Raw genomic sequence first — 25,461 nt, 5'->3', positions numbered from 1 at the left:
TGAATACGGCTGTCGAATAATGGACATTGTACAAGTTTTTGAAATGCTTTATGTAGCCTGGATGGAACTTTTTAGGAAATTCTCAGTGCAGGTGCACTTAACGTAACCGCAACATTAAAACTCTACTTTAGCACCAACTATAAACCTCATAGTGGAAGAGGATGGTCTAAAGACAATGATAGCAAAACAACATTGTTTTCTAATAAGGTTAACCTTGGTCTTTTTGAGCCATCATTTGCAGTACAAAATAGGAATAATTGTTGACCTTCACATGGGGTTGCACAGTGGTCCCTGGTTCGATTCTAAGCTCAGGTTACTGGGTTCACCTGGGTTTCCTTTCACCTCCTAAAACATGCTAGGTCAAATTTCAAGCCATAGACGCTGTACATAAGTTCGAGTCATGAGAGTTCAGGTCCTGGATTCAAATATTACGTAACCATGCAAGTGTGCTAATGAGTGTGCTGTGTGTTGGGTCCTGCAGGGTGAGCTGTTGAGTCCGTGCCGCTGTAGTGGCTCAGTGCGCTGCACTCATGAGCCATGCCTGATAAAGTGGATCAGTGAGAGAGGCTCGTGGAGCTGTGAGCTGTGCTACTACAAATACCAAGTCATCGCCATCAGCACCAAGAATCCGCTACAGGTGACCTGCTGCACACCATGGACACATCCAGCTCATAGCCAAAGAACAATCAAGCTCTTTGTAAAAAATAAAGTGTTTGTGATAGAATGTTGAGAACATGTGTAAGTTTGAGTCAGAACTGTAGATCGTGTGTACTCAAAAGAAACACTTGAGTGCAGAGTAAATTGTGAGCAACTGATTGGACTGTAGACAAAATTTGAATTGGTTTAGCCCCTATTTGAAGGGATTAAACAAAAGACACTATTGGGTATTGTCCACTTTATAAATAAAATATTACTAGGCATGTAACGATATATTGTGAAACGATAAATCACAATACAAATTCATGACGATTCGAATAGGTGAAATATAAAATGAATCGTGATATGATTATCAGGCTGTATCTCTTAGCTTTTCTTCGCTGTAATTGCACTGTTTAGACAGCAGAGTACAGATATAACATACAATAGCGGGAATGCATGTGACTTCAACATAGGCAGAAGTAACGCTACTCTAATGCTGCAAAAACACAAAAACATTTTTTAAAAAGGGGGAAAAGCTGTTGTGTGATTGACTATACAAATAGATTTAACAAGAATCCAGAGCTCTTTTTTTATAGACTGCTGAAAGATAAATAAAAGAGAAGGAAATGGAGGGAGAACAAATGTTCGTATGTTTATCAAGAAAAAGGCCTTTATTATTAACTTTTTTCATTTTTACTAAAATGAATATTTTAGTTAATAGGCTGTTATATTTTACTGCAACCTTGACAAAAGTGGGTAAATAATATTTTTTGGGTTATTTAGAAAATTAAACTTTTCTTAATTTAACAAAAGGAATATTTAAGTTGAAAAAGAAGAGCAAAATAAATGCTGCATTTTTTGAATAATAAAATTTTCTTCATTTAATGTTTTTCAAAAATATCATGGGAAAATCAATTTTTGAACCCAATACCATGAACCGAATCAAATTGTGAATTGAGTAAATTGTATGCTTAAGCATTTCTTACTAAAGATGAGCTGAGATTATTTCTGTTTGTCTAAAGTATTCTATCATTTATTGAGTACTGATATATTTGCACAACTTACCTTACCATCTTGGTTGTAGCTGTTTGTAGTTGTGTATTCGGGTTGTTAAACTGGTGCATGTGTCTGTCTTTCTGTCCATGCAGTGGCAGGCGATCTCTCTGACGGTGATCGAGAAGGTGCAGATTGCAGCGGCGGTGCTCGGTTCGCTCTTCCTCATCGCTAGCATCTCATGGCTCGTGTGGTCTTCGCTCAGTCCCTCAGCCAAGTGGCAGCGCCAGGACCTGCTCTTCCAGATCTGCTATGCCATGTACGGCTTTATGGACCTGGTGTGCATCGGTAAGTCAAGGAGCTGGCGCGTGTGGGGTTTTTTTTCTCTCTCATGTGTGAGGTTTCACAAGTGTTATCCAGCACCATGGGGTAGCTAAACCCCAAAGGAAATCTTTAATTAATGTCATTACTAGTGTTGTAGTCGAGACCACCTAAACCAAAACCAAGTCATGATCAAGATCAAAGTGTATCGAGACCAAGACAAGACCAAGACTTTGAGGGGTTGAGACCAAGTCAAGACAAAGACCAAGGCAGGGTGAGACTGAGTCAAGATCAGGACCAGACCAGTGGGTATGAAGGAGGTGAGGGAGGGCTGACAGCTGTTAACAGGAAGAAAAATTTCAAATCCGTAATGAATCACATTATTGGTGTCATTTGAAGCAAGAAGTTTTCCATCCAATCACAGTAACAATGTCAACAAATACACTATATTGCCAAAAGTATTCGCTCACCTGCCTTGACTCACATATGAGCTTAAGTGACATCCCATTCCTAATCCATAGGGTTCAATATGACGTCGGTCCACCCTTTGCAGCTAGAACAGCTTCAACTCTTCTGGGAAGGCTGTCCACAAGGTTTAGGAGTGTGTTTATGGGAATTTTTGACCATTCTTCCAGAAGCGCATTTGTGAGGTCACACACTGATGTTGGACGAGAAGGCCTGGCTCTCAGTCTCCGCTCTAATTCATCCCAAAGGTGTTCTATCGGGTTGAGGTCAGGACTCTGTGCAGGCCAGTCAAGTTCATCCACACCAGACTCGGTCAGCCATGTCTTTATGGCCCTTGCTTTGTGCACTGGTGCACAGTCATGTTGGAAGAGGAAGGGGCAGCTCCAAACTGTAAAAACAGTCTGCATGCCTAGGTGCTTGATTTTATACACCTGTGGCCATGGAAGTGATTGGAAAACCTGATTCCAATAATTTGGATGGGTGAGCAAATACTTTTGGCAATATAGTGTAAATCAGACAACGCATAGGGAATTTAGTTAAATCCCTGCAATTGTGGTCTTGATCCATCTTGAAATAACAGAGTTGACAGAGTCTCTATATCTGGGGCAGAGATGAGATGGAGTAAAAATGCAGTCGATTCCAAGACGAGACCGAGACCTTCAAAAAGTGGTCTCGAGACCAGTCTCAAGTACTACAACACTAATCTTTACAGAGTAGTGCTTCCAAGTTCCAAGAGATTTTCACCCTAAACTTGCTTGCTTGCACCTGCCAGGAGGTTACGACTTGCCGTCAACAAGATATTCATCTTGAGTATATATCCAAACTGCAAGTTGGTAGTAACTTTCTGTAACATTTACCCCAAAGAAAAAAGTAGGACTATCTTTGGTGTTAGCATAAAGTCATGTCTCAGCTGCTTTTCAGCTAAAACCACCTTAATTAAGGCATGTTGGTCCAACTGTCCCCTGGAGCATCACTGGGATGGTAACAACACATGTACGCAAAAGGCTCATTTAAAATATGACAGCATGAAAATCTCCTGGAAAAAAGCAAGACAAGAAGACAAGACCGTGGGCGTTATTGAACGGCTTCATTCTTGGCTATGGATAATTGAGATATTTCTACATAAAAGCTGCCAGATTCTCTCATCTCAGAATTTAAATGTGCAGACAGACTCGTCTAGACTGAGCAGAGCTCGAATTTTCTGCTGCTCAGTCAGATCTTCACAGCCTGCACATTAATGTTTCAAGGAATGCTGAAGCTAATTGATCTCCGACATGTCCAGAGCAGTAGAGCAGAAGTCCAGAAGTATTGGCACTCTATTTAAAAAAAAAGAGCAGATCTCGTTGTGTCAAATACATTTAGACATATTGAATAAAATGTCCAGTTAAACAAAAGGATAAACCATTTGTCTTTGTTTGAAAGGAAAAATCTTTATTTGAAGGAATAATATTTTCTTTCAAAATATATATGCAGAATATAACTGATAGCGGCGGCACGGTGGTGTAGTGGTTAGCGCTGTCGCCTCACAGCAAGAAGGTCCGGGTTCGAGCCCCGGGGCCAGCGAGGGCCTTTCTGTGTGGAGTTTGCATGTTCTCCCTGTGTCTGCGTGGGTTTCCTCCGGGTGCTCCGGTTTCCCCCACAGTCCAAAGACATGCAGGTTAGGTTAACTGGTGACTCTAAACTGACCGTAGGTGTGAATGTGAGTGTGAATGTTTGTCTGTGTCTATGTGTCAGCCCTGTGATGACCTGGCGACTTGTCCAGGGTGTACCCCGCCTTTCGCCCGTAGTCAGCTGGGATAGGCTCCAGCTTGCCTGCGACCCTGTAGAAGGATAAAGCGGCTAGAGATAATGAGATGAGAATGAGATAACTGATAGCCCTGAGAAATATTTAAATTTATATATATAAACAGTTATTCCACGAAATCGAGTGGTACATGAGCTGATAGCCGACGAGGTGTGTAACACCAAGTTGGCTATAAGCCATGTACGACAAGATTGAGAGGAATAACTGTTTCATTCTGTCTACATTCACTGGATTTTGACAAACAGAACTTTTATTTTTTGCAAATTCGATAAATAAAAACTTTATACAAAATGTCTGACAAAATCATTTCCACTTAAAATGTAAATAAACCTGTGAAATGACAGGAGCAATTTGTGAAAAATGCGATAATAATAATTCTTGAAAAATAAAAAAAGATGCGTTCTTACCAGCAAATACTTTCATTCCATATTTTCTTGCTTTTTTTGTATTTTGGGGGGTTTTGTTTTCGAGTAGAGTTTTTATTTTGTCCTCGATTGGTTCAGCAACACACGCTGCCATTTTCTTCTTCTTTAGGGTTTTTTGTCGGTTGGCAAACCAACTTAAAGGTGCATTACCGCCACCAACTGGGCTGGAGTGTCGAACAGGCGATATTTGGGGAGGAAAAAACAAAAACTATATTCTTTTAGCTATTCTTTTAAATACTTGATAAAGTGATGTATCCAACTTGATGCGTTCAGCCATTTTGTTTTTCTCTACTCACGATATATGAGCTGATAGCCTAGTAGTAGAGCAGCCAATCAGAGCGCGCAATTGCTCATATCCAGTGAATGTGAGTAGAATATATATTTCTTTTCATTTGCTCTCAGTACCCAGGATTGCCCAGCTATAATCCACCCAATGGACATTAAAAACACAAAATAGTCCAAAGCCTGGATGACAGAAAAGTCGCTCATGCTATCACTCTATTCCTCTCCGAGTGGCTCTTTCAGAGAAGCTTCGCTCCTAATTAAATGATAGAATTGTTGATTAATAAAGTGTCAGATGATAATTGTGAATCTGCTTCGCTGTGAGATCTGTGACAAGAGCTATTTGCATGTTTATAGAGCAAGAGATAAACAGGACGCGAAGATAAGCCAGAGAGAAAGAAAGACTGACAAATGGCTCAACCTGAGCATGGAGAAGATTTCCTCGAACATAATCGCTACAATAAAAGGCTGCCCCATAATCCACAGGCCACTATAAAAGAGCTGGCATGCGTGCGATGGCTTCTTCAGCACCATGCTCTTCTCTGACAGCTTTGTGAATTATGAGGCTTTGACAGAGTCACTGTTCTGTAGCGTCGTGTCACAGACGGTCCATAAAAACGGATGAGAAATATGGCGAGGGCTTGAGAGGCCGAGGCTATAATACCCACGCACTGATGGAAGAAAAAGACTCTCCCTCAATTAGGATGACAGACACGCCTGAATAGATCAGGCAAAGCTATTGGATTGAGAGTGGAGGATGTTACACACTCCTTTGGCAGATTAAAGAGAATAATAATATATTTTTATTAGTGCTGATGGAAGACTGGATGCAAGAAGTGGTTTCTATGAATAATCTGTGTGTGTACATGTATGTGAGAGGGAGAAATCAATGACTCTGTCCTTCAGGGGTCCTTTCTGTGATGCATCACTACATTATTGCGAGTGACTATATAGAGTGTATGAATGGAGAGAGAGAGAGAAATCGAGATCCAATTAATGAAGGCTGTATTTTCCAGTAATACTTACCTGTCTGTAATTGTTGGATTTTCTATTAAGTCATCTGTTATTCCTCCATAGAGACAGAGGGCGCCATCTATTACAGCATGGCTGATGTCATCACACTACACAAGTGTGACAAAAAAGGTTTTTTTTGCCATAACCAATATACTTATTTCAAACCCAGATACACATAAATATTTAGCTGAATTTGTAGTAAATTACTGCTAGTAACTTTAACAGTTATTCCACGAAATCAAGTCGTACATGAGCTGATAGTCAACATGGCATGTAGCACCAAGTTGGCTATAAGGCATGTACAACTAGATTGAGTGGAATAACTGTTTTATTCTATCCACATTCACTGGATTTTGAGAAACAGAGCATTTTTATTTTTATTTTTTGCAAATTTGATAAATAAAAACTTTATACAAAACGTCCGACAAAATAGTTTCCAATTAGAATGTAAACAAACTGGTGAAATGACAGTAGCAATTTGTGAAATATGCTATAATTATAATTCTTGAAAAATAAAAAAGATACATTCTTACCATCAAATACTCTTATTCCATATTTTGTTGCTTTTTTTTTGTATTTTTTGGTGTTTTGTTTTCAAGTAGAGTTTTTATTTCATCCTCGGTTGGCTCACCAACACGCTCCACCATTTTGTTTTTCTTGACTCATGGTATATTAGCTGATATCCTAGTAGTAGAGTAGCCAATCAGAACATGCGATTGCTCATATCCAGTGAATGTGGATAGAATAATTTATATTGTCCACTAATACTTTCAAGGTGCTTGAAAGTTTGTGAACCCTTTAGAATTTTCTACATTTCGGCATAAATATGACCTAAAACAACATCAGATTTTCACACAAGTCCTAAAAGTAGATAAAGAGAACCCAGTTAAACAAATGAGACAAAAATATTATACTTGGTCATTTATTTATTGAGGAAAATGATCCAATATTACATATCTGTGAGTGGCAAAAGTATGTGAACCTCTAGGATTAGCAGTTAATTTGAAGGTGAAATTAGAGTCAGGTGTTTTCAATCAATGGGATGACAATCCGGTGTGAGTGGGCACCCTGTTTTATTTAAAGAACAGGGATCTATCAAAGTCTGAGCTTCACAACACATGTTTGTGGAAGTGTATCATGGCATGAACAAAGGAGATTTCTAAGGACCTCAGAAAAAACATTGTTGATGCTCATCAGGCTGGAAAAGGTTACAAAACCATCTCTAAAGAGTTTGGACTCCACCAATCCACAGTCAGACAGGTTGTGTACAAATGGAGGAAATTCAAGACCATTGTTACCCTCCCCAGGAGTGGTCGACCAACAAAGATCACTCCAAGAGCAAGGCGTGTAATAGTCGACGAGGTCACGTAACTTCTAAGTAACTGAAGGCCTCTCTCACATTGGCTAATGTTAATGTTCATGAGTCCACCATCAGGAGAACACTGAACAATAGTGGTGTTCATGGCAGGGTTGCAAGGAGAAAGCCACTGCTCTCCAAAAAGAACATTGCTGCTCCTCTGCAGTTTGCTAAAGATCACATGGACAAGCCAGAAGCCTATTAGAAAAATGTTTTGTGGACGGATGAGACCAAAATAAAACTTTTTGGTTTAAATGAGAAGCGTTACGTTTGGAGAAAGGAAAACACTGCATTCCAGCATAAGAACCTTATCCCATCTGTGAAACATGGTGGTGGTAGTATCATGGTTTGGGCCTGTTTTGCTGCATCTGGGCCAGGACGGCTTGCCATCATTGATGGAACAATGAATTCTGAATTATATCAGCGAATTCTAAAGGAAAATGTCAGGACATCTGTCCATGAACTGAATCTCAAGAGAAGGTGAGTCATGCAGCAAGACAACGACCCTAAGCACACAAGTCATTCTACCAAAGAATGATTAAAAAAGAATAAAGTTAATGTTTTGGAATGGCTAAGTCAAAGTCCTGACCTTAATCCAATCGAAATGTTGTGGAAGGACCTAAAGCGAGCAGTTCATGTGAGGAAACCCACCAACATCCCAGAGTTGAAGCTGTTCTGTACGGAGGAATGGGCTAAAATTCCTCCAAGCCGGTGTTCAGGACTGATCAACAGTTACCGGAAACGTTTAGTTGCAGTTATTAGATACTGAAAGCAAAGGTTCACATACTTTTGCCACTCACAGATATGTAATATTGGATCATTTTCCTCAATAAATAAATGGCCAAGTATAATATTTTTGTCTCATTTGTTTAACTGGGTTATCTTTATATATTTCTAGGACTTGTGTGAAAATCTGATGATGTTTTAGGTCATATTTATGCAGAAATATGGAAAATTCTAAAGGGTTCACAAACTTTCAAGCACCACTGTAGGTACTTTTGGATATATTGTGTATAATATTCTTTTTGTATGCAAGGTATGCAACAAATGAAATGATTTGTCATCATTTCATTTGTTAAATCATTATCTTTAATTGTATAATAAGATTATGATGCTAATCAGTCTACAGTACTGTTAGTCACTGTTAGCCTTAATGACAATTTCATAATGGGGCTCTTTTTTTTTTTTTTTACTCAGAAGTGTTATGCAGAGTTTATTTAAAGTTTATTCACAACGAATTCATCATTAAGTGGCTGTTAGGTTTTGATCTGTCTGTAGTGAAGGAGGTTGAATTGACAAAGTATTATCTAGGAATGTAAACCTCTGCTGCCTAAGAGTGGCCATTTGCAGAAGAAAGTCAATGTGGAGCAAGAAGTCCTTGCATATTTGTCAAATTTCCATTTCAGGTATGTGCTAATTACATAGCATGCTAACTACCTTGCAGAAAACATAATGAAGTTGCATGAGCTACTGTAGGTATCAAAACTGGTAGAGAGCGTTTTCAGTGTGATGCTTGCTCTACCATTTAATCATGATGAAGCTTGGTGGTGTGAAGCGTTTTGGGAAACCCAGACCTGAGCATTGAGTTGCATAAAACACAACTTGTGAGTGCAGCCCATGTCTTTAAATTTGGTGGTGTGAAGTGTGAGTGTAGGATTGTAAAGAAGAGGCAACCCTGAGAAAGAGGGCTGGAGATCAGGACCTGTTCAAGCCCTTTTGTTGCTCGACAAGAGATAGAGAGGAGGATGGGAAAATTTTGTCGCATATGGCCAAATGTATGTGGACACCTTACCATCACACCCATATGTGTGATATGTGTCTTCTACAAACTGTTGACATAACGTTGGAAGCCCACAGTTGTATAGGATGTCTTATATGCTGTAGAATTACAGTTTGCCTTCACTGGATCTAAGAGGCCCAAACCTGTTCCAGCACGACAATGCCTCTGTGAACAAAGTGAACTCCATGAAGAAATGGTTTGCAAAGGTTGAAGTGGAAGAACTCGAGTGTCCTGCACAGAGCCATGATTTCAACCCTACTGAGCATTTTTGGGATGAGCTGGAATGCTGACTACATGCCAGGTTTCCTCATCCGACATCAGAGCCTGAGCTCACTAATGCTCTTGTAGCTGAATGAACACAAATCCCTACGGCCACATTCCAAAATCTAGTGGAAAGCCTTCCCAGAAGAATGGTGCTTATTATCACAGCAAAGTGAGGAATAAATCTATAATGAGATGTTCAACAAGCACATAAGAGAGTGTGATGGTCAGGTGTCCACATACTTTTGGCCATACCATATAAAAAGGAGTTTTAGTCATGGTCTTTTTTTTAACTCTGAACACAATTATAATACAAATGAAGTGTTATGTTCTTGAAATGTTACTAGTGTTAGAACAAGCCTTAAATGGCAGTGGGAATCCCCTAGGGAAACACCAAAGGGGAGTCGACAAAGGAGTGTTAAAACTGTATTGGAACACAGCCTGAGTCATCCTATTAGCTGATGATTGAGCTGCTGGTGAGTCAGAATTACAAAAAAGAGAAAAATGATGAAATACAACTTATGCTATACGATTAAATACACTAACTGGCATTTATACTTAGCATTAGCTAGAGAGCTTTCTAGGAGGCATGGTGTTCTAGCAGGTAGTGCTACTGCTTCACAGATCCACGGTCCTGGGTTTGGTCCTAAATTCAGGTTATTAGAGTTGTCCAGGTTCTCATTGTATCTATGTGGGGTTCTCCAGTTTCGTCCCACCTTCCAAAAATGTGCCAGTAGGTGGATCGGATACACTAAATTGCCCAGAGATGTGAATGTGTGTGTATTGCACTCTTCAATAGACTAGGGTCCCATTCCGGGTATATTCCTATCTGACGCCTAGTGTCCTCTGGATAGACTCTGATTCAACAGCAACCCATACCAGGACAAAGAAGGTGAAGGTGAATGAATATATTGACCCTTCCCACTCACGTGACCTTCGTAAACGTGACCGCCATTTTGGACATGAAGTGGACTTCGGTTCGAATCAGTTTGAATGCGAGGAAGACGACAAACGAAAAACATAAAAGAAAAAGGAGCGAGATGCAGAAAACACCTTCACTATCCAGCGACGTAGGGCATTTACAGGGCGAGCAGAGGGAGAGGTATTTGCAAAAATTGAGGTTAGCAGGCTTAGAGAACGACGTTTACCTGCTTCCACCAGGATTGTTCACTGACGTTCGGAAGTACACGAAGCCCTCGTCTTTACCTGACTTCGGCCCACATGATCTGTATACCTATGTCGTTAAAAACCCATCGCCATACACAGGTATTGATCTGAAAGCATATAAGAGTTTGGATGCCTACAAATATTTTGTGTCAGGCTGGGTCACATGCCTACATCAGCGGGTCGTCCCTGGAGCCGGTGGTCGCCATCTTATTACAGCTAAGGTTTGTTCACATTTTCATTTAATGTCGGTCCTCAGGATAAACAAAATGTTATTAAATGTCATTGAAATAACTTCTTAGTCTGTTGAGACATGGCCCGTTATAAATTTGCTAATGTCGTTAGCTAATAGCTACTACAGAAGAACAAAGAGGTTACAATGGGTTATTTTAACCTATTTGGTTACACACTCGCCGCCACAAAATGTTAACAGCAATGTAATGCCTTTTCTGGCTAATTTTATTCATCTTACCTCCAACAAAGTGGTCACTACACAAGCGTTGGTATGCCGAGGGCTGCCAATCTTTCCTGTTAATGGCCGCTATCCATCTTCTCCGTCGGTCAGCATCTGTCGGGATCCGATAAAATGATAAATCTTGCCTTGTGTGTTGATGGTTACTACATCCAGGTGCACAACAATATAATGGCATGATGGAAGTCTTGCTGAAAGTAAAAACTTTCTTTGATGGCTATATTCCTTTCGATGCTTCGCCGTCGTTCCTCGTTGTTGGCTGTGGTAGACTACTGGTAGTTCATGTCCAAAATGGCAGCCGCATTTGTCGTGACGTCACGTAGGATGAGTCAATATTGCTAGAAGAGGCATTAAAATGGCGATGGGAGTTCCTCAAAACAAAGGAAACCCCAAAGCGAAGTCATCAAGGCAGTGTTAAAGTAAAGTAGGCATATCAGGTGAAAATTAAAATTCAATCCAAATTGCTTGAAACTGCTCTCATTGAATTCAGAATTGAATGCTAAACAACATACTTTTTACAGAATTAAAATATGTTTATCCGTTCTTGAGATATTACAAATCAAAGATTGAAGAAACGGCTTAATGTTAAGAAAACTGCCGTAATATAATCATAATTCTGTATGAGGATCACATGGTCCAAAATGGGCCTCATTAACCAATGAGATCAAATGTTTTTTCTTAATAACTTTTCTATTTTTCAAGATATTTACACAGAAATTGGCAGGCACATAGATGGTTGTATACTGAATACAAATTTTGAAAAATTAGTAAAAAAAAAATGCGAATAAATGCTAATTAGGTTTTTTTTAAACGTTAAATCAGTACACTCAATAAAAAAGTAATAAAAGATTATTTCTAATACCCTCTTTGTGCTCTGTAGGCCTTTGTATTTCTCAAAAGTAGGGCCTACTAGTGTTATATTAAAGAATATAAATGATAATATTCACAGCTTTCAAGGCTAACCTCAAAAAAACTGTCTGATCCACATCCAATAAACAATTCCAATTAATTGAATTGAAATTGACACTTGTGTTTCTGACTTCCAATTTTTAAAAATATCATTCCGACCACTAAGATCTCAATATTTTTCATCAAAACAACTACAGTGGCGGCACGGTGGTGTAATGGTTAGTGCTGTCGCCTCACAGCAAGAAGGTCCGGGTTCGAGCCCCGTGGCCGGTGAGGGCCTTTCTGTGCGGAGTTTCCATGTTCTCCTCGTGTCTGCGTGGGTTTCCTCCGGGTGCTCCGGTTTCTCCCACAGTCCAAAGACATGCAGGTTAGGTTAACTGGTGACTCTAAACTGACCGTAGGTGTGAATGTGAGTGTGAATGTTTGTCTGTGTCTATGTGTCAGCCCTGTGATGACCTGGCGACTTGTCCAGGGTGTACCCCGCCTTTCGCCCGTAGTCAGCTGGGATAGGCTCCAGCTTGCCTGCGACCCTGTAGAACAGGATAAAGCGGCTAGAGATGATGAGATGAGATGAGACAACTACAGTTATATTCAGTTCAATTTGAAAAAATAAGTAGGTAAAGCTATGAAAACTCACTTCAAAGTCTCCCGTGAAGCATAACATCAAAACTAGCAGACGGAAAATTTTGCTGAATACTTAATCAGAAACCACGAGAGCTAGAGAACATCCCTATAAAAAAGTTATCTGATTGATATTCACGAGTAATCCAGTTGGAAATCGATCAGGGGAGAGAGAGAGAGCCTGACTGCTTTCCTGTGACTCAAAAAGCACCAGCAGTTTCCCGACGTCCCACGAGCAGGGAGTGAACTCTGTTGTACCAACTTCAACCTGCTGTTACTCCCAAAGTACTGAACAGATTTTAACGAGATAAATTTATTTGGAAAGCAGAGATTATAAGCTTTTTAATGGTAGTATTCACGATAGAAAATATTCAAGAGTTAAGCAGTGGCAGATTTGGAAACTTAGATGACCATCTGCATGCATAATTTTCACAGCACGGCCCGCAAGCGTCTGATACGCCTATTAAAAGGGCATTACAAGGCAGCCTGAGTCATCACTGTAGAAAAAGAGAAAACATAAGCTATGCACTGCAAATTGACAGACAGTTGGGGTTCAGTTGTTGGAGTAGCAGGGGAAAAAAAAACCACCCACTTTACGTCATTAAGATGATGTTTAATCCACTGTAACGCTGCTGAAATGTTGAAGAATCTTTATAATGAAGCTGTTCGGAAAATGCTCAGGAGAACAGGCTCTTTATTTAGAAACACAAAGAAAGAATTGGGTTCCCTTTAACAGTACCTGCTGAGACAGCACACCTCTAAATGTGGAAGCCATTTAATGTTTTGAGCCTGATTACGCCCCGGACGTATCATTTTAATTTGGTTCGCCACAAGCAAGAATAATTTATAGTTACCATGTGGAGGACAGAAGAAAGTGATAGACAGAATAGAAAGTTGTGAAGCCGCCAGACTCTGGAAATGACTCGCTGATCAAAATTCAAACATCGCCTCTAGCACTTCCTCCAGTCAGCCTCATTTTCCATTTTCCCAGCTTTAGTGGACGAAATGTGTTTGTTAAATCAATACGCAGCTCAGATTCTCCACCGGTAATGAGAAAGACCGCAGTCCAGCATGCAGGGAGAAAGAGAGACAGCGAGATTACCTGATAGACAAGGAGTCCTTTCTGTGGGGTTTATTTAGAAGGATGGTGTGTGATTGATAGAGAGAAAAAGAGATTAACTAAGAAATCAGGAGGCTCCTTTCTATTAAGCACTTCTTGATAGTTTTTATTTCTTACCCAATTTAGTAAGAAAGTCTTACTCTTTTTTTTTCGTACTGGAGATACAAAGCTAATGATGCTAACAATCTTATAATCACTGTTTTAGCATAAATCATCACACAGTCAAATGATGTAATTTGGTTTGGTTTCTTGATAGTTTCTACTAACTTGATAGTTAGTAGAAACATTTGCACATGAAAAGTTGCATAAAATATAAGGATAAGCATAAAACTGGAACTATATTATCATCTAAATCCAATTCAGGATTCAAACCTGAGGCTACATGAGTCTTTTGTTTGTTTTCACACTATGTGCCGAGGAAGAAAGCGTTTGTGGCTTCAAGATACCCGTAGCTATTTTTTTTTTAAGCGCTGTGACATCCTTGTTTCCATTTTTATAAATAAAAGTGTGTCAGAAACCACATAAGCAAAGCTTGAAGTGTGTGTGTGATGATTTCACCATGCATAATATTGAACTGGAAACTAAAATTGTGTTCCTTACTTGATAGCAACATTAGCCTCATAACTCCAGTACGAAGCTAGACAAGCATATTTTGGATTACAAACACATTCTGGTTGATGGCATACATTTGAAGAGAAAAGTGATTAGATTTTTTTTCCAAGCCTAGTGATCCTGACATTATAAATAGTAATAGTGCAGTAGGTTGCATCAGTTGCCCTCACTTTCATAAAATCTGATGCGTTTTTGTTTGGGTGTTCCTTTTCACCAATAAAGACATCCTGTAAAATTTTCTGACCATATTCAAAAGTCTAATGGTGGCACCATGAGGTTCATTTTTTGCCAAAAAACGCTTATTTTATGTTTTCGCGTAAGGTTTGAATCACAATGTTGGACTCCATTTATTGATTTCTTGTGAGCCAGAGATCATGTTAAGAACCTTTGCAAGGGATTGAGAAGCATTCATGTGATTCATAATACATTTGTATTGTTTAAAAGTAGTTGAACAATGATTCAATGAACAGCTAAAACTCAAACTGTGCTTGATAATATATTTAGAATATGTACTAAAAATGTGTATCTAATGGCCCTTTTCCACTACCCTTTTTCAGCTCACTTCAGCCCGACACGGCTCGCGTTTCGACTACCTCAGAGCAGCACAACTCAGCTCGCTTCAGCCCTACTCAGCACCCAAAACTCGCACGGTTTTGGAGTGGGGCTGAAGCGAGCCAAACCGAGCCGAGTGGGGCTAGGGGCGTGAGGAGACACTCCCCTGTGCATTGATTGGTGAGGAGGTGTCTCCTCACATGCCCACACACGCCCCCCGAGCACGCTGGGATCTGTAAACCCGGAAGAATTACGAATTACGAGAATTTCTGAAGCCTTATGCGCCTCGTCTCATCTATACGCTCTTGCCAGTATCTGTTGGCGTTGTTGGTGACAACAAGCCACAGCACCAAGACCAGCAACACTAATGACTCCATGTCCTCCATGTTTATTGTTTACTATCCGGGTCGTGAGACTACCGCTTAAAAGTCACTGATGTCACTGTTTGCGCCGCCTAACGACATCACGTGACGTCCACCCACTTTCGCTAACTCCACCCAATGTGTCCACCCACTTCCAGCCAGCACGGTTCAGCGTGGTTGTAGTCGAAATGCAACTCCAACAGCCCCACTCAGCTCGACTCAGCCCAACTCAGCCGCGTTGGTAGTGGAAAAGCGGCATTTGATATCTGGTATACTCTATAAGGTGCCATAATGTTTCATGAAAAGTGATCAAAATTTTGTCATAAAATAGCAGCTTTTTCCATAACTTTGAGCTCCTGGTGCCACCATTAAACTTTTGAATTTTGTCAAAATATTTCACCCAGTGTGTTTTCTTACCAAAAGGAACATAAAAACAAAAATGCATCATGATCGGAGGAATTTTTCATTTTTAGGGGGCAACTGATGCACCCTATAGTACAGTCTAGGTTGCTTTTGGTTTCTAGAGTTGGAGCCAATTTATCCTTCTGACTGAACCCAGTAGGGCTGTTTCACAGTCAGGGTGTACTTACTGGGTCCACAATAGTTTGGTGGTGCAGTGGTTAGCACTGTCGCCTCACAGCAAGAAGGTTCTGGATTTGAACCTCACAGCTGACAGGGGCCTTTCTGTGTGAATGTCTGCATGGGTTTCCTCCGGGTGCTCCGGTTTCACCCACAGTCCAAAGATATGCAGATTAGGTACAATACCCAGCCACTGGGGTTGTACAAGCCAGTGTGTACTTGGCGCCAGTCCCAAGCCTGGATAGACTGGGGAGGGTTGTGTCAGGAAGGGCATCCAGTGTAAAACCAATGCCAAATCAAATATGTGGATCATCATGGTCTTCTGTGGCAACTTCTAATGGGAGCAGCCAAAGGAAGAAGAAGATAGTCCAAAAATCAAACCTCAGATGTTTGTGTTTCTCTGATGCCAAAAATGACCTTTTGAAATGGAAATGAACTGCGCAGAATGTCAGAGCGGCAGGTCGTATACTAGGTGTGTTGCTTGTGGTGAGAAGAGGCATATAGTGTATTTCTAAAATTGACCCACTTTCTTATAGGAAGTGAAAATAGGTACCCTATGGGTCCATGTGGCTACTGCTTATAAATAAAATTGTTTTCTGATTCCATGTCCATACAGTAAATATAGCATATATATATATTTACTCTATGAGGCAATAGCCACAAAAATGAAGCGTAATCCAAAAATGAACAATTTAAAAATCACAGAAGTAAAATATACCAAGTGTCTGTACTTTATATCATTCTACTCTTACAGTTTTCGAAACTGAAACCTCAGAACTGAGGCTGACATACACACACTGTTGCCATGACCCAAACTCTTATTTCCCAGAAATGGCCCGGCGCTAGAGCTCAGTGGTCTCAATACTCTTTTCAACAACTTCCTGTAACAACGCAGAAGTGCGTCACATCTACATCACACATGGGACCACTGGCTGAAGAAGGTGAGGAAAGAGGGACAACCTGGAGTATATTTAAAATAGGAACGCACTTTCCCTCAGTAATAAGCTTAAACATGTCTTAAAGCGATTTCTTTAGTCTAGTCCAGGGGTTTTCAAAGTGTGGGAGAGTCAGCCCCCCCCTCAGAGAGCAAATAAACAACAGCGCCCCCCCCCCCCCCCCCCTTACAATTTTTGTTGTTGCTATACTTAATGTTCCATTCGTATGTAAAAAAAAAAAAAAAAAAAATGGGTGTTGTACACATTTTTATTTTTTTCTTTCACACATTTTAAACATCTGTGCTTTTTTAAAACATCTTGTTTTACACATTTTAAACATCTCATAGCATCGTTAGCTAGCACCTCTTGGCAAACAACACACTGGCAGTGGAGCATCTTCAGATCCAGTCCATGCAAATCCAAACTTTAAATAATCGTGGTCATACTTCCTTCTTTTTTTGCTTGGCCCAGACTCTGTCTCCTCACTCACTGTAGCTTTAGGTACTAAAAATCCATCCATTTTGTCTCTGGCAAAGGCTAGCTGAAGTTCGCTAAATGTCCGCAATCGTAACTTATTCTGGTTTATTTTTCCTCATGTTGCGCCCCCCCCGAAGAACTCTGGCGCCCCCTAGGGGAGGCGCGCCCCACACTTTGAAAAGCCCTGGTCTAGTCCATTTATTTTGAATGGTGAACTGAATTGTATACACTCACCGGCCATTTTAATAGGAACACCAGTATGCGCATACACAGTGCGTGACTGTTACACTCTTACATTCTTACAGCACGATGACATAGTGGCTTCTGCGTCTATGAGGCCACAAAAACTGTTGAAATGTCTGTGATTTTAAGTACAAATTTTCAAGTCCTGTGCAGTGATGTTTGTACATGGTGGTAACTGGAATAACAACTGAAGTGGTGACCACAATCCTTGTGGTTTTCCAGAGAGGACATTTTTTGACAGACTCATATTTCAACCACCTGTGAAGCTCTGCTGCAAATGTGTCTCGCATCTGTCCTGAGCAATGACAGTGTTCTACTTCAAAAGAGACAAATATTTTCTTAAAAACATAATTTACAACGGGTGGCACGGTGGTGTAGTGGTTAGCGCTGTCGCCTCACAGCAAGAAGGTCCGGGTTCGAGCCCTGTGGCTGGCGAGGGCCTTTCTGTGCGGAGTTTGCATGTTCTCCCCGTGTCCGCGTGGGTTTCCTCCGGGTGCTCCGGTTTCCCCCACAGTCCAAAGACATGCAGGTTAGGTTAACTGGTGACTCTAAATTGACCGTAGGTGTGAATGTGAGTGTGAATGGTTGTCTGTGTCTATGTGTCAGCCCTGTGATGACCTGGCGACTTGTCCAGGGTGTACCCCGCCTTTCGCCCGTAGTCAGCTGGGATAGGCTCCAGCTTGCCTGCGACCCTGTAGAACAGGATAAAGCGGCTAGAGATAATGAGATGAGATGAATAATTTACAACCTCATCATATAGTGAGTGATTTCCAGAGAGGACATTTTTGACAGACAAAGGACCCTGTCAGAGGCACTTAGTTTACAAAACAATGTAACTTCCACTTAAATATCTTTCTATTGTGAATGAAAGTAAAAGTGTACGTCCCAAAGAAAAAAATAGTGCTAAAAATGTGATTCTGAATTTAACCAGTAAAATATAAGTGTAATGATTAAAGTAGATGAAATGAAATGACCACAAGGTCAAAACTGAGCTGCATTTGACTCTTACAATCATATTTATAAGAATTTATAAGAGACATTAGTGCTGTAGGTAGGGCTGGTGTGTCCCTGTAAAAATAAGGGATAAGAAGCTCTAGTGTATACGTACTGGACCGAGTTGCACGAGTTAGTTGGTGTTATTCAAAAAGACAACCGTGATTGTGAAACAGCCCAATTTGCTTTACAAGTGGTCTCTGGCTACAAAAAGTTTGAACACACCTGATAATTCCAGAATCTCCCACGCCCTTTGGTGTTTGATTTTCTTAATTCGACCAATAAATGTTCCTTTACATGCCAAATGAACAAATCTCAAGTTTGAGCTCTCTCTGTCAAATAATTTGTGCTTTACAACTATTTTTTGAGGGGAGTTGGGAAACCAAGATGGTGGCCATGAAATTTGACACCGTGTTCAACATGTTTAGAGTTTAATCTTGAATTAAATAATAAATCCAGAAACCTGAACTCCTCTATAGCTCTAGACTAACAGGTAGAGACCATGAAAGCTTGAGTCTACCCTTCAACACAGCCATGTATTTTACAAAATGATGTCATGGTCATTGTGGTCAGTTCAGGCAAGATTGGGAAAGAGACTTGAATTCATACATTGGGGAGGACACGTGGGAAAAGGTGGTGTTTAATGCTGGATGGCCAGTGTGGGGTGTATTCAGCAGATTTACACATTATAAGGTTATTCACAGATATTATTTAAATAATATTGGCTGGCGTTGAGTGGTATATCCGATATATTCCATTCAGCTGGCATGATATTGAACAAGTTGAAGACGGCTAGCTGAATGGAATATATCTGATATACCACAAAAAAAAGCCAGCCAATATTATTATTATACATACACATTTGGGTGTTCAACGCAGCTTTCTCTTTCAAAATTCTCTCAAAATCTTCCATATTTAATGAAGCAAACCTGGCAGCCATGTTTGTTTACAAATTGTCACAATCGCTCACTAGCGTGGAATTATTACATCTCTGATGTGTGACGTCATGTTGTCTTGACAACCATGCAATATTGTAAACCATATTCAACGCTCATTCTCCATTGGGTAGAGTGACTTAATACACATAGGATAAGCGATATGCTAACAATATTGCATGTTATCAAACCAAATGAATGAAACCCACTAGAAGGGAATAGAACACGTTTTTATTCCATCGAAAAAGTGTCCTATATGTAGAATAATAGATATTATTACACACCAGTTTAGCTTCATAAAATTGGATTCATGAAGGACAATCAATCAGTGCTGGAAATGTACGAATGCCATGGGCTCTTACCTCCATTTAATGTGGGAATGCCCACTTGTTTTCCCTTTTTAAAAACAAATTATTAAGACTATTGGAAAGTGGTTGGCCACGCCATTACCAGAATCCCCCACAACTTTGTCTATTAGGAGACAGGCACCGTCTGTCACCAGGGCTGTCTAAAACAGTCTGTCCTGGCAATAAGAATTATCCACAGACATGGGAAAAGTCACATAAAGCTGAGCTTTACAGAACGGTTCAAATTGATGACAGACACAGCCTCCTTTGAAGATCTTATTGCAAGATCTAAGGTTGGCAAGGGGAAATTTTGCCTGGTCTGGTCCTGTTTCTTACACTTTATACAATTTGAACTATTGAATGTCTCATAGTTAAGTAGTATCACATTTGTCTCATGGTGGTGTTGTGGTTAGCACTGTCGCCTCATGGCAAGAAGGTTCAGGGTTCAAGCCCAGTAGCCGACGGGGCCCTTTCTGTGTGGAGTTTGTATGTTCTCCTCGTGTCTGTGTGGGTTTCCTCCGGGTGCTCCGGTTTCCCCCACAGTCCAAAGACATGCAGGTTAAGCTAATTGGTGGCTCTAAATTGACTGTAGGTGTGAACGTGAGTGTGAATGGTTGTTTGTGTGTCAGCCCTGTGATGATCTGACAACTTGTCCAGGGTGTACCCCACCTCTCGCCCATAGTCACCTGGGATAGGCTCCAGCTTGCCTGCAACCCTGCACAGGATAAGCGGTTATGGATAATGGTTGGATGGATGTTTTTCTCGCCCCCCACCACCTTTTTTGCAATTGTTTTCAAAGATGAAGATAATTGTCAGTAACAGTATTGAGAGCACCAACTCGAAACAGCCTCCAAATACGGCCACTCGAAACGACAATTCCCGTGATACACAGCGTCTCCCCCTGTCACCAGAGTTCTAACTAGATCACCCGTCTGTAATTATCCTGCAATCACCTTCCCTATATAAATTCAGCAGTCACAAACACACCTTGCGAAGTATTGTTCAGTTTCTTTCCTGTTGTACCAAGCCGTTTACTTTCTGCCTGTCTTCTCATTATCTTGACTTTGTTTATGCTCTCTTCAACCTCGTCTTTTCTCTTTATCTATGCTTCTCTGTTTGCCGATCGACCGACCCCTGCACATTTCTCTGACCACGATTCTCGTCCTCCGATTTGGCTTTGTTTCCAGTTTGCTTCACCTGCTCACCCCTGCATCCATAAACGCCTGTATTCTGACAATAATGGGTATATTTATTTGGCTTTTTTCCCCAGAATTTGTCTGTTCTAGTGTATTGTGATTAGGTAATAGGTTTATATATATATATATATATATATATATATATATATATATATATATATATGTATGAAGTGTTTCCACAAGAGAAAAACCTTTTTAAATCAAAAACAGCCATGTTTGGAAGCCCCCAACCCCCCATGCTTAAATTAACTGCAAACACCAATTAAACACAATATTTTTTTCTGATGAATTTTCACCCTAGTGGCTTTGCTCATTGCCAATTAGACAGTCTGACAAGAAGTTGTTGTTGAACTACAGTGCCTGCAAATGTGGAAAAAAGTAATTTGTGGATGATATCCAGGGGATAGCAATACGGGCATAAAATATTGAAAATATTGAAAATTTTAATGGTTTCATTTTGAAATACATGATGTGTAATTTACGAGGTACGATCATAAAGTTCTGGTACTGTTCCTGTTGTGAACATACGGAGTGCAGCAATGGCATGATGGCACACTGTCAACATCGGGACCTGTGTTACACACATTTTTGTGACATGTACATTTGTGATTTTACTATGGAACAGAGAGCAAACATCAAATTCTGTGTTAAACTTGGGGAATCAGCAACACAGATCCTGGAAATGATTTAGCAAGCCTATGGCAATGAAGAAATGAGCTGGGAGAGGTGTTTTGAGTGGCGTTTTTGTGACAAGAGGAGCAGGATATCATTCTCCAATGATATCCTGGTCCTCTTGAAGCGTGAATGCCACTCAAAACACCTTGTCCAGATTATTTCTTCATTGCTGTCGGTGTAAACTGCAAATGCACAAGTGTAACACAGATCCCAATGTTGACAACGCATGTCACGTGGCATCCTGACTCAAAAGTTACTTTTCACTCCTGGTGCATGCACATGACCTTGCCGCACTCCGTTCATTCCTGACAGGAACAGTCTTGGAACTTTATGGTCATACCTCATAAACCACATATCAAAAAAAGTCAAAGTCCTTCCCATGCCAGTACCTGGTCTTCCCAGGCAGTCTCCGATCTAAGTACTAACCAGGCCCTTAAGGCACATTGGGTGGCGCTGATCTCCGTTTCTATATCCCTCAGCTTCTCGCCTATCACATAGCTAGAGTTACAGTGGGGGACTGGTCCTCTGGTAACCACAAGAGTTTGACTCCTTATTCATATCGGTATTGCAGTGTGCTTCAGCAGATTAGCCTGGCAAGCCAGACTAAATGTGAATATTTAGTCTGGCCTCGATCTGTAGACATTTCCGATGGGGGTGGGAGGAACAAACTGCTGTCTTTCAAACTGTCTCTGTGCGTATAGGCCAACGCTCTGACCAATCAGCGCAACAGTGACTGTGACGTAGTCAGAGTGACAGAAAGCAGTGGGGGAGGCCTTGAAATAAATAATTTTTCAAAATGCGTATTAATTAATAAACAGGTTCTAGATATTAAGAAGTTTGGAGATAATGACCACAAGTTTGGAGTCTGTACCACATACACACTTTTTTTTTTCCCCAAGTGTTTTTCAATGTTTGCTTAAACTGTTTTTGAGAGTTTTTATTTAGTGGTGTTTGGTGAAATAATTTCCCTTAAATTTAAAATAACGGGAAAATAAACAATCAAAAAGTAATGTTTCAAAGCTGTTTATTAATTCTTCGTACTGCACAAACTAGCCCATCCTTTTGGCTACGAGCGGAGCCAGCTGGTAGATCAGACTTTTGCCATAGCCGGTCGTCAAAACAGCGAAAATGTCCTTCTTGAAAAGGAATGAGCGGAGAGCCTCTTCCTGCTCATGTTTCAACGAAAACTCCAAGTCTAATTCTTCTAAAACTGATTCCAAAGCGGAGTCAAACGTGCGCTGTTCACTAGCCTGTAGCCATCTTTCCTGCTGTGCTTTCTCCAGCGTCGCGCAGCTTTGTCGTCACTCCTGCAAAAGCCCGCCCAAAGAATCCAAACAAAAACCTTGCGTTGTGATTGGCGGGCACGATTTGATGCCCGGGGTGTTTTGTTGATATGGTGCGAGGCTAGACCCACTCGCTAGGCAAAAATATTTTTGGCCACTAGGCGGGTGGGTCTAGTTTACTAGGCTATCAGCAGATGGCAATAGGTACCATTTTTATGATGGTCTTTGGTATGACTGGACCACAAGTAGAACTCTTGATCTCCTGCTTGAGAGGCAGACACGCCAACCACTAGGCCAACTTGCATTGCAACTACATATCAAGTGCTTTTATGCCCACATCAAGTTCTCGTCCCCTGACTATCACCAATGGTAATAATGCTAGTCCATGTGTACTCATTCAAACAAAAATGATCTAATGGATTCATACAGTTGTGTGCGCTACGATTCGAGTCTACAGCTAATTTAACTAAACATATGTATTTCATAGTAGTTTCAAGAAGTGCATGTTCTTTTCAGTTGAATGTTCCTCATGCTTTCTTGTCTTCATTGTCCAGACAGTATTGCCTCCCATTTGGTGTGCTAGGAGCATTCATTATGCAAAGGATATATTGCAGTGGTACATAGCAGATGTCCTCTCAGCTAGGCCCGTGGAAAGATGCAGCTGGACCATGGGGATGCATAAACGATATCTAGACACCTTCTTCCTCTGAGGCATCTCTGATGAGGCCAGTCCACCACTTGCCATCATACGTTCAGGACATTGCAGTCCTTCAACTTTACATGAGTGCCTGAACTCTATGAATCCTCAGGGTCTTCAAAGACTCTTTCCATCTCTTTGTGGCATGTAGCAGTGAAGGCTTCCTGTGCCTTCAACAGTCCTTGCATTCATGAACCTCATCTCCTGTTGCTTGATGTTGATCATTGGCCCAGTCTGTGGTACTGCCTGAAAGCCACAGAGGGTCTAAACCACATCCATCCATTATCTGTAGCCGCTTATCCTGTACAGGGTCGTAGGCAAGCTGGAGCCTATCCCAGCTGACTATGGGTGAGAGCCAGGGTACACCCTGGACAAGTCACCAGGTCATCATAGGGCTAACACATAGAGACACACAACCATTCACACTCACACCTACGGTCAATTTAGAGCCACTAGTAAGCCTAACCTGCATGTCTTTGAACTGTGAGGGAAACCGGAGCACCCGGAGGAAACCCACACGGACACAGGGAGAACACGCAAACTCCACACAGAAAGGCCCTCGTCGGCTGCTGGGCTCGAACCCAGGACCTTCTTGCTGTGAAGTGACAGTGCTAACCACTACACCACCATGTCACTGTCTAAACCACAATATGCATCTAGAATATTTTTACCTTGAAGGAATTTTGAACAGATCACAATATTTGGCATAAATAAACTATGTATGAAGTATACTCAGCAAAAATAAAAACTTGACACTCATTATTTTTCAAATAGTGTTTAGAAACTTTTCTTGAAAGAGTTCTTGTTGTGATTATGGTTAAATGCATTGTCAAGGGCATTACGTCACACATTCATTCTACTGGTCGGGCCTACGTAGCACGTGTGAGAGCACTGCACGCTAAAATCACGTTTCCACGTGACACAAGTGACGTGACTTATTGATACACGTGCAATTGATCTCACGGTAGCAGAGTAGAGTGTCATCTCAGAAAAACAAGGTTTTATGGTTAATTATTCGTTAATTTGCAATGCCACGACTGTCAAACATTCAGCGTGAACGTGCCATTGGCATGCTGAATACGGGAACATCCGTCACTGACGTTGCGAGGGTTATGGGATGCAGTCGACAGACCATCCATAATCTCCAGACATGTCTCCATCAGACTGGTACCACAGGAACCACTGGAACCCTCCACAGAACTTGCAGGAGCTTGGTGCCATGTTGGTACAAATATGGCGGCGCATTCCCCAAGCTGTGTTCAGATGCATCATCCAATCCATGAGGAGACGTTGTATCGCAGTTGTGAACGCCCATGGAGGACACACCCGATATTGACATGATTTCATTAAGTTGTGACTCACAGTTTTCGATCATGGACATTGTCGTCGCATTTCCGGTGGAACCGATTCCATGACAAACATGATCTGTATGCTATAGCATCTTTAATGACAAGATAATTGAATACAATCGTTATTTCAAACCTATTTTCCAAAATGTTCAAATTATTGACTTTGAAACGAGTGTAAAGTTTTTATTTTTGAGTTTAGTTCAAAATGAAACCATTAACATGTTCAAATGTTTATGCCCACATTGAGTTCCAGCCCCCTGAATATCACCCCCAAATCACTGTTTTTCAAAATTGGAGGTGCTGTAGTTCAACAAATTGTTGCCAGACTGTCTAATTGGTGACGAGCAAAGCCACTAAGGTGGACTTGATTTTTGGGCTTCCAAACATGGCCATGTTGAAGGGTGGATCCAAGTATCTTTGCATCTTGCATGTGCTGTCAGATTAGGATTTATATACAAGAATAATATTTTTCTATATTTGTCTTCTCTACCTGTTAGTCTACAGGCATAGAAAAGTTCAGGTTTCTGGATAAATTTTTTCGCTCATCTGTCCATAAGGCCGATGAGTGAGCTGTTGCCATGGCATGGCGTCCATCGTCC

General features: G+C 40.9%; 1 protein-coding gene across 1 annotated transcript in view; it reads left to right on the top strand.

The window, feature by feature from the left end:
- marchf4a (membrane-associated ring finger (C3HC4) 4a) overlaps positions 1-25,461 on the top strand; it is a 59,996-nt gene that overhangs the window by 31,099 nt on the left and 3,436 nt on the right. The window contains exons 2-3 of the mRNA XM_060898943.1: positions 482-637; positions 1,788-1,980. Coding sequence (XP_060754926.1) covers positions 482-637; positions 1,788-1,980 — 349 coding nt within the window. The remainder of the gene's footprint in view (positions 1-481; positions 638-1,787; positions 1,981-25,461) is intronic.

This window comes from Neoarius graeffei, chromosome 18 (genome assembly GCF_027579695.1).
Source record: "Neoarius graeffei isolate fNeoGra1 chromosome 18, fNeoGra1.pri, whole genome shotgun sequence".
In the NCBI taxonomy this organism is placed as follows: domain Eukaryota; kingdom Metazoa; phylum Chordata; class Actinopteri; order Siluriformes; family Ariidae; genus Neoarius; species Neoarius graeffei.
This window is presented reverse-complemented; position numbering and strand designations above follow the sequence as displayed.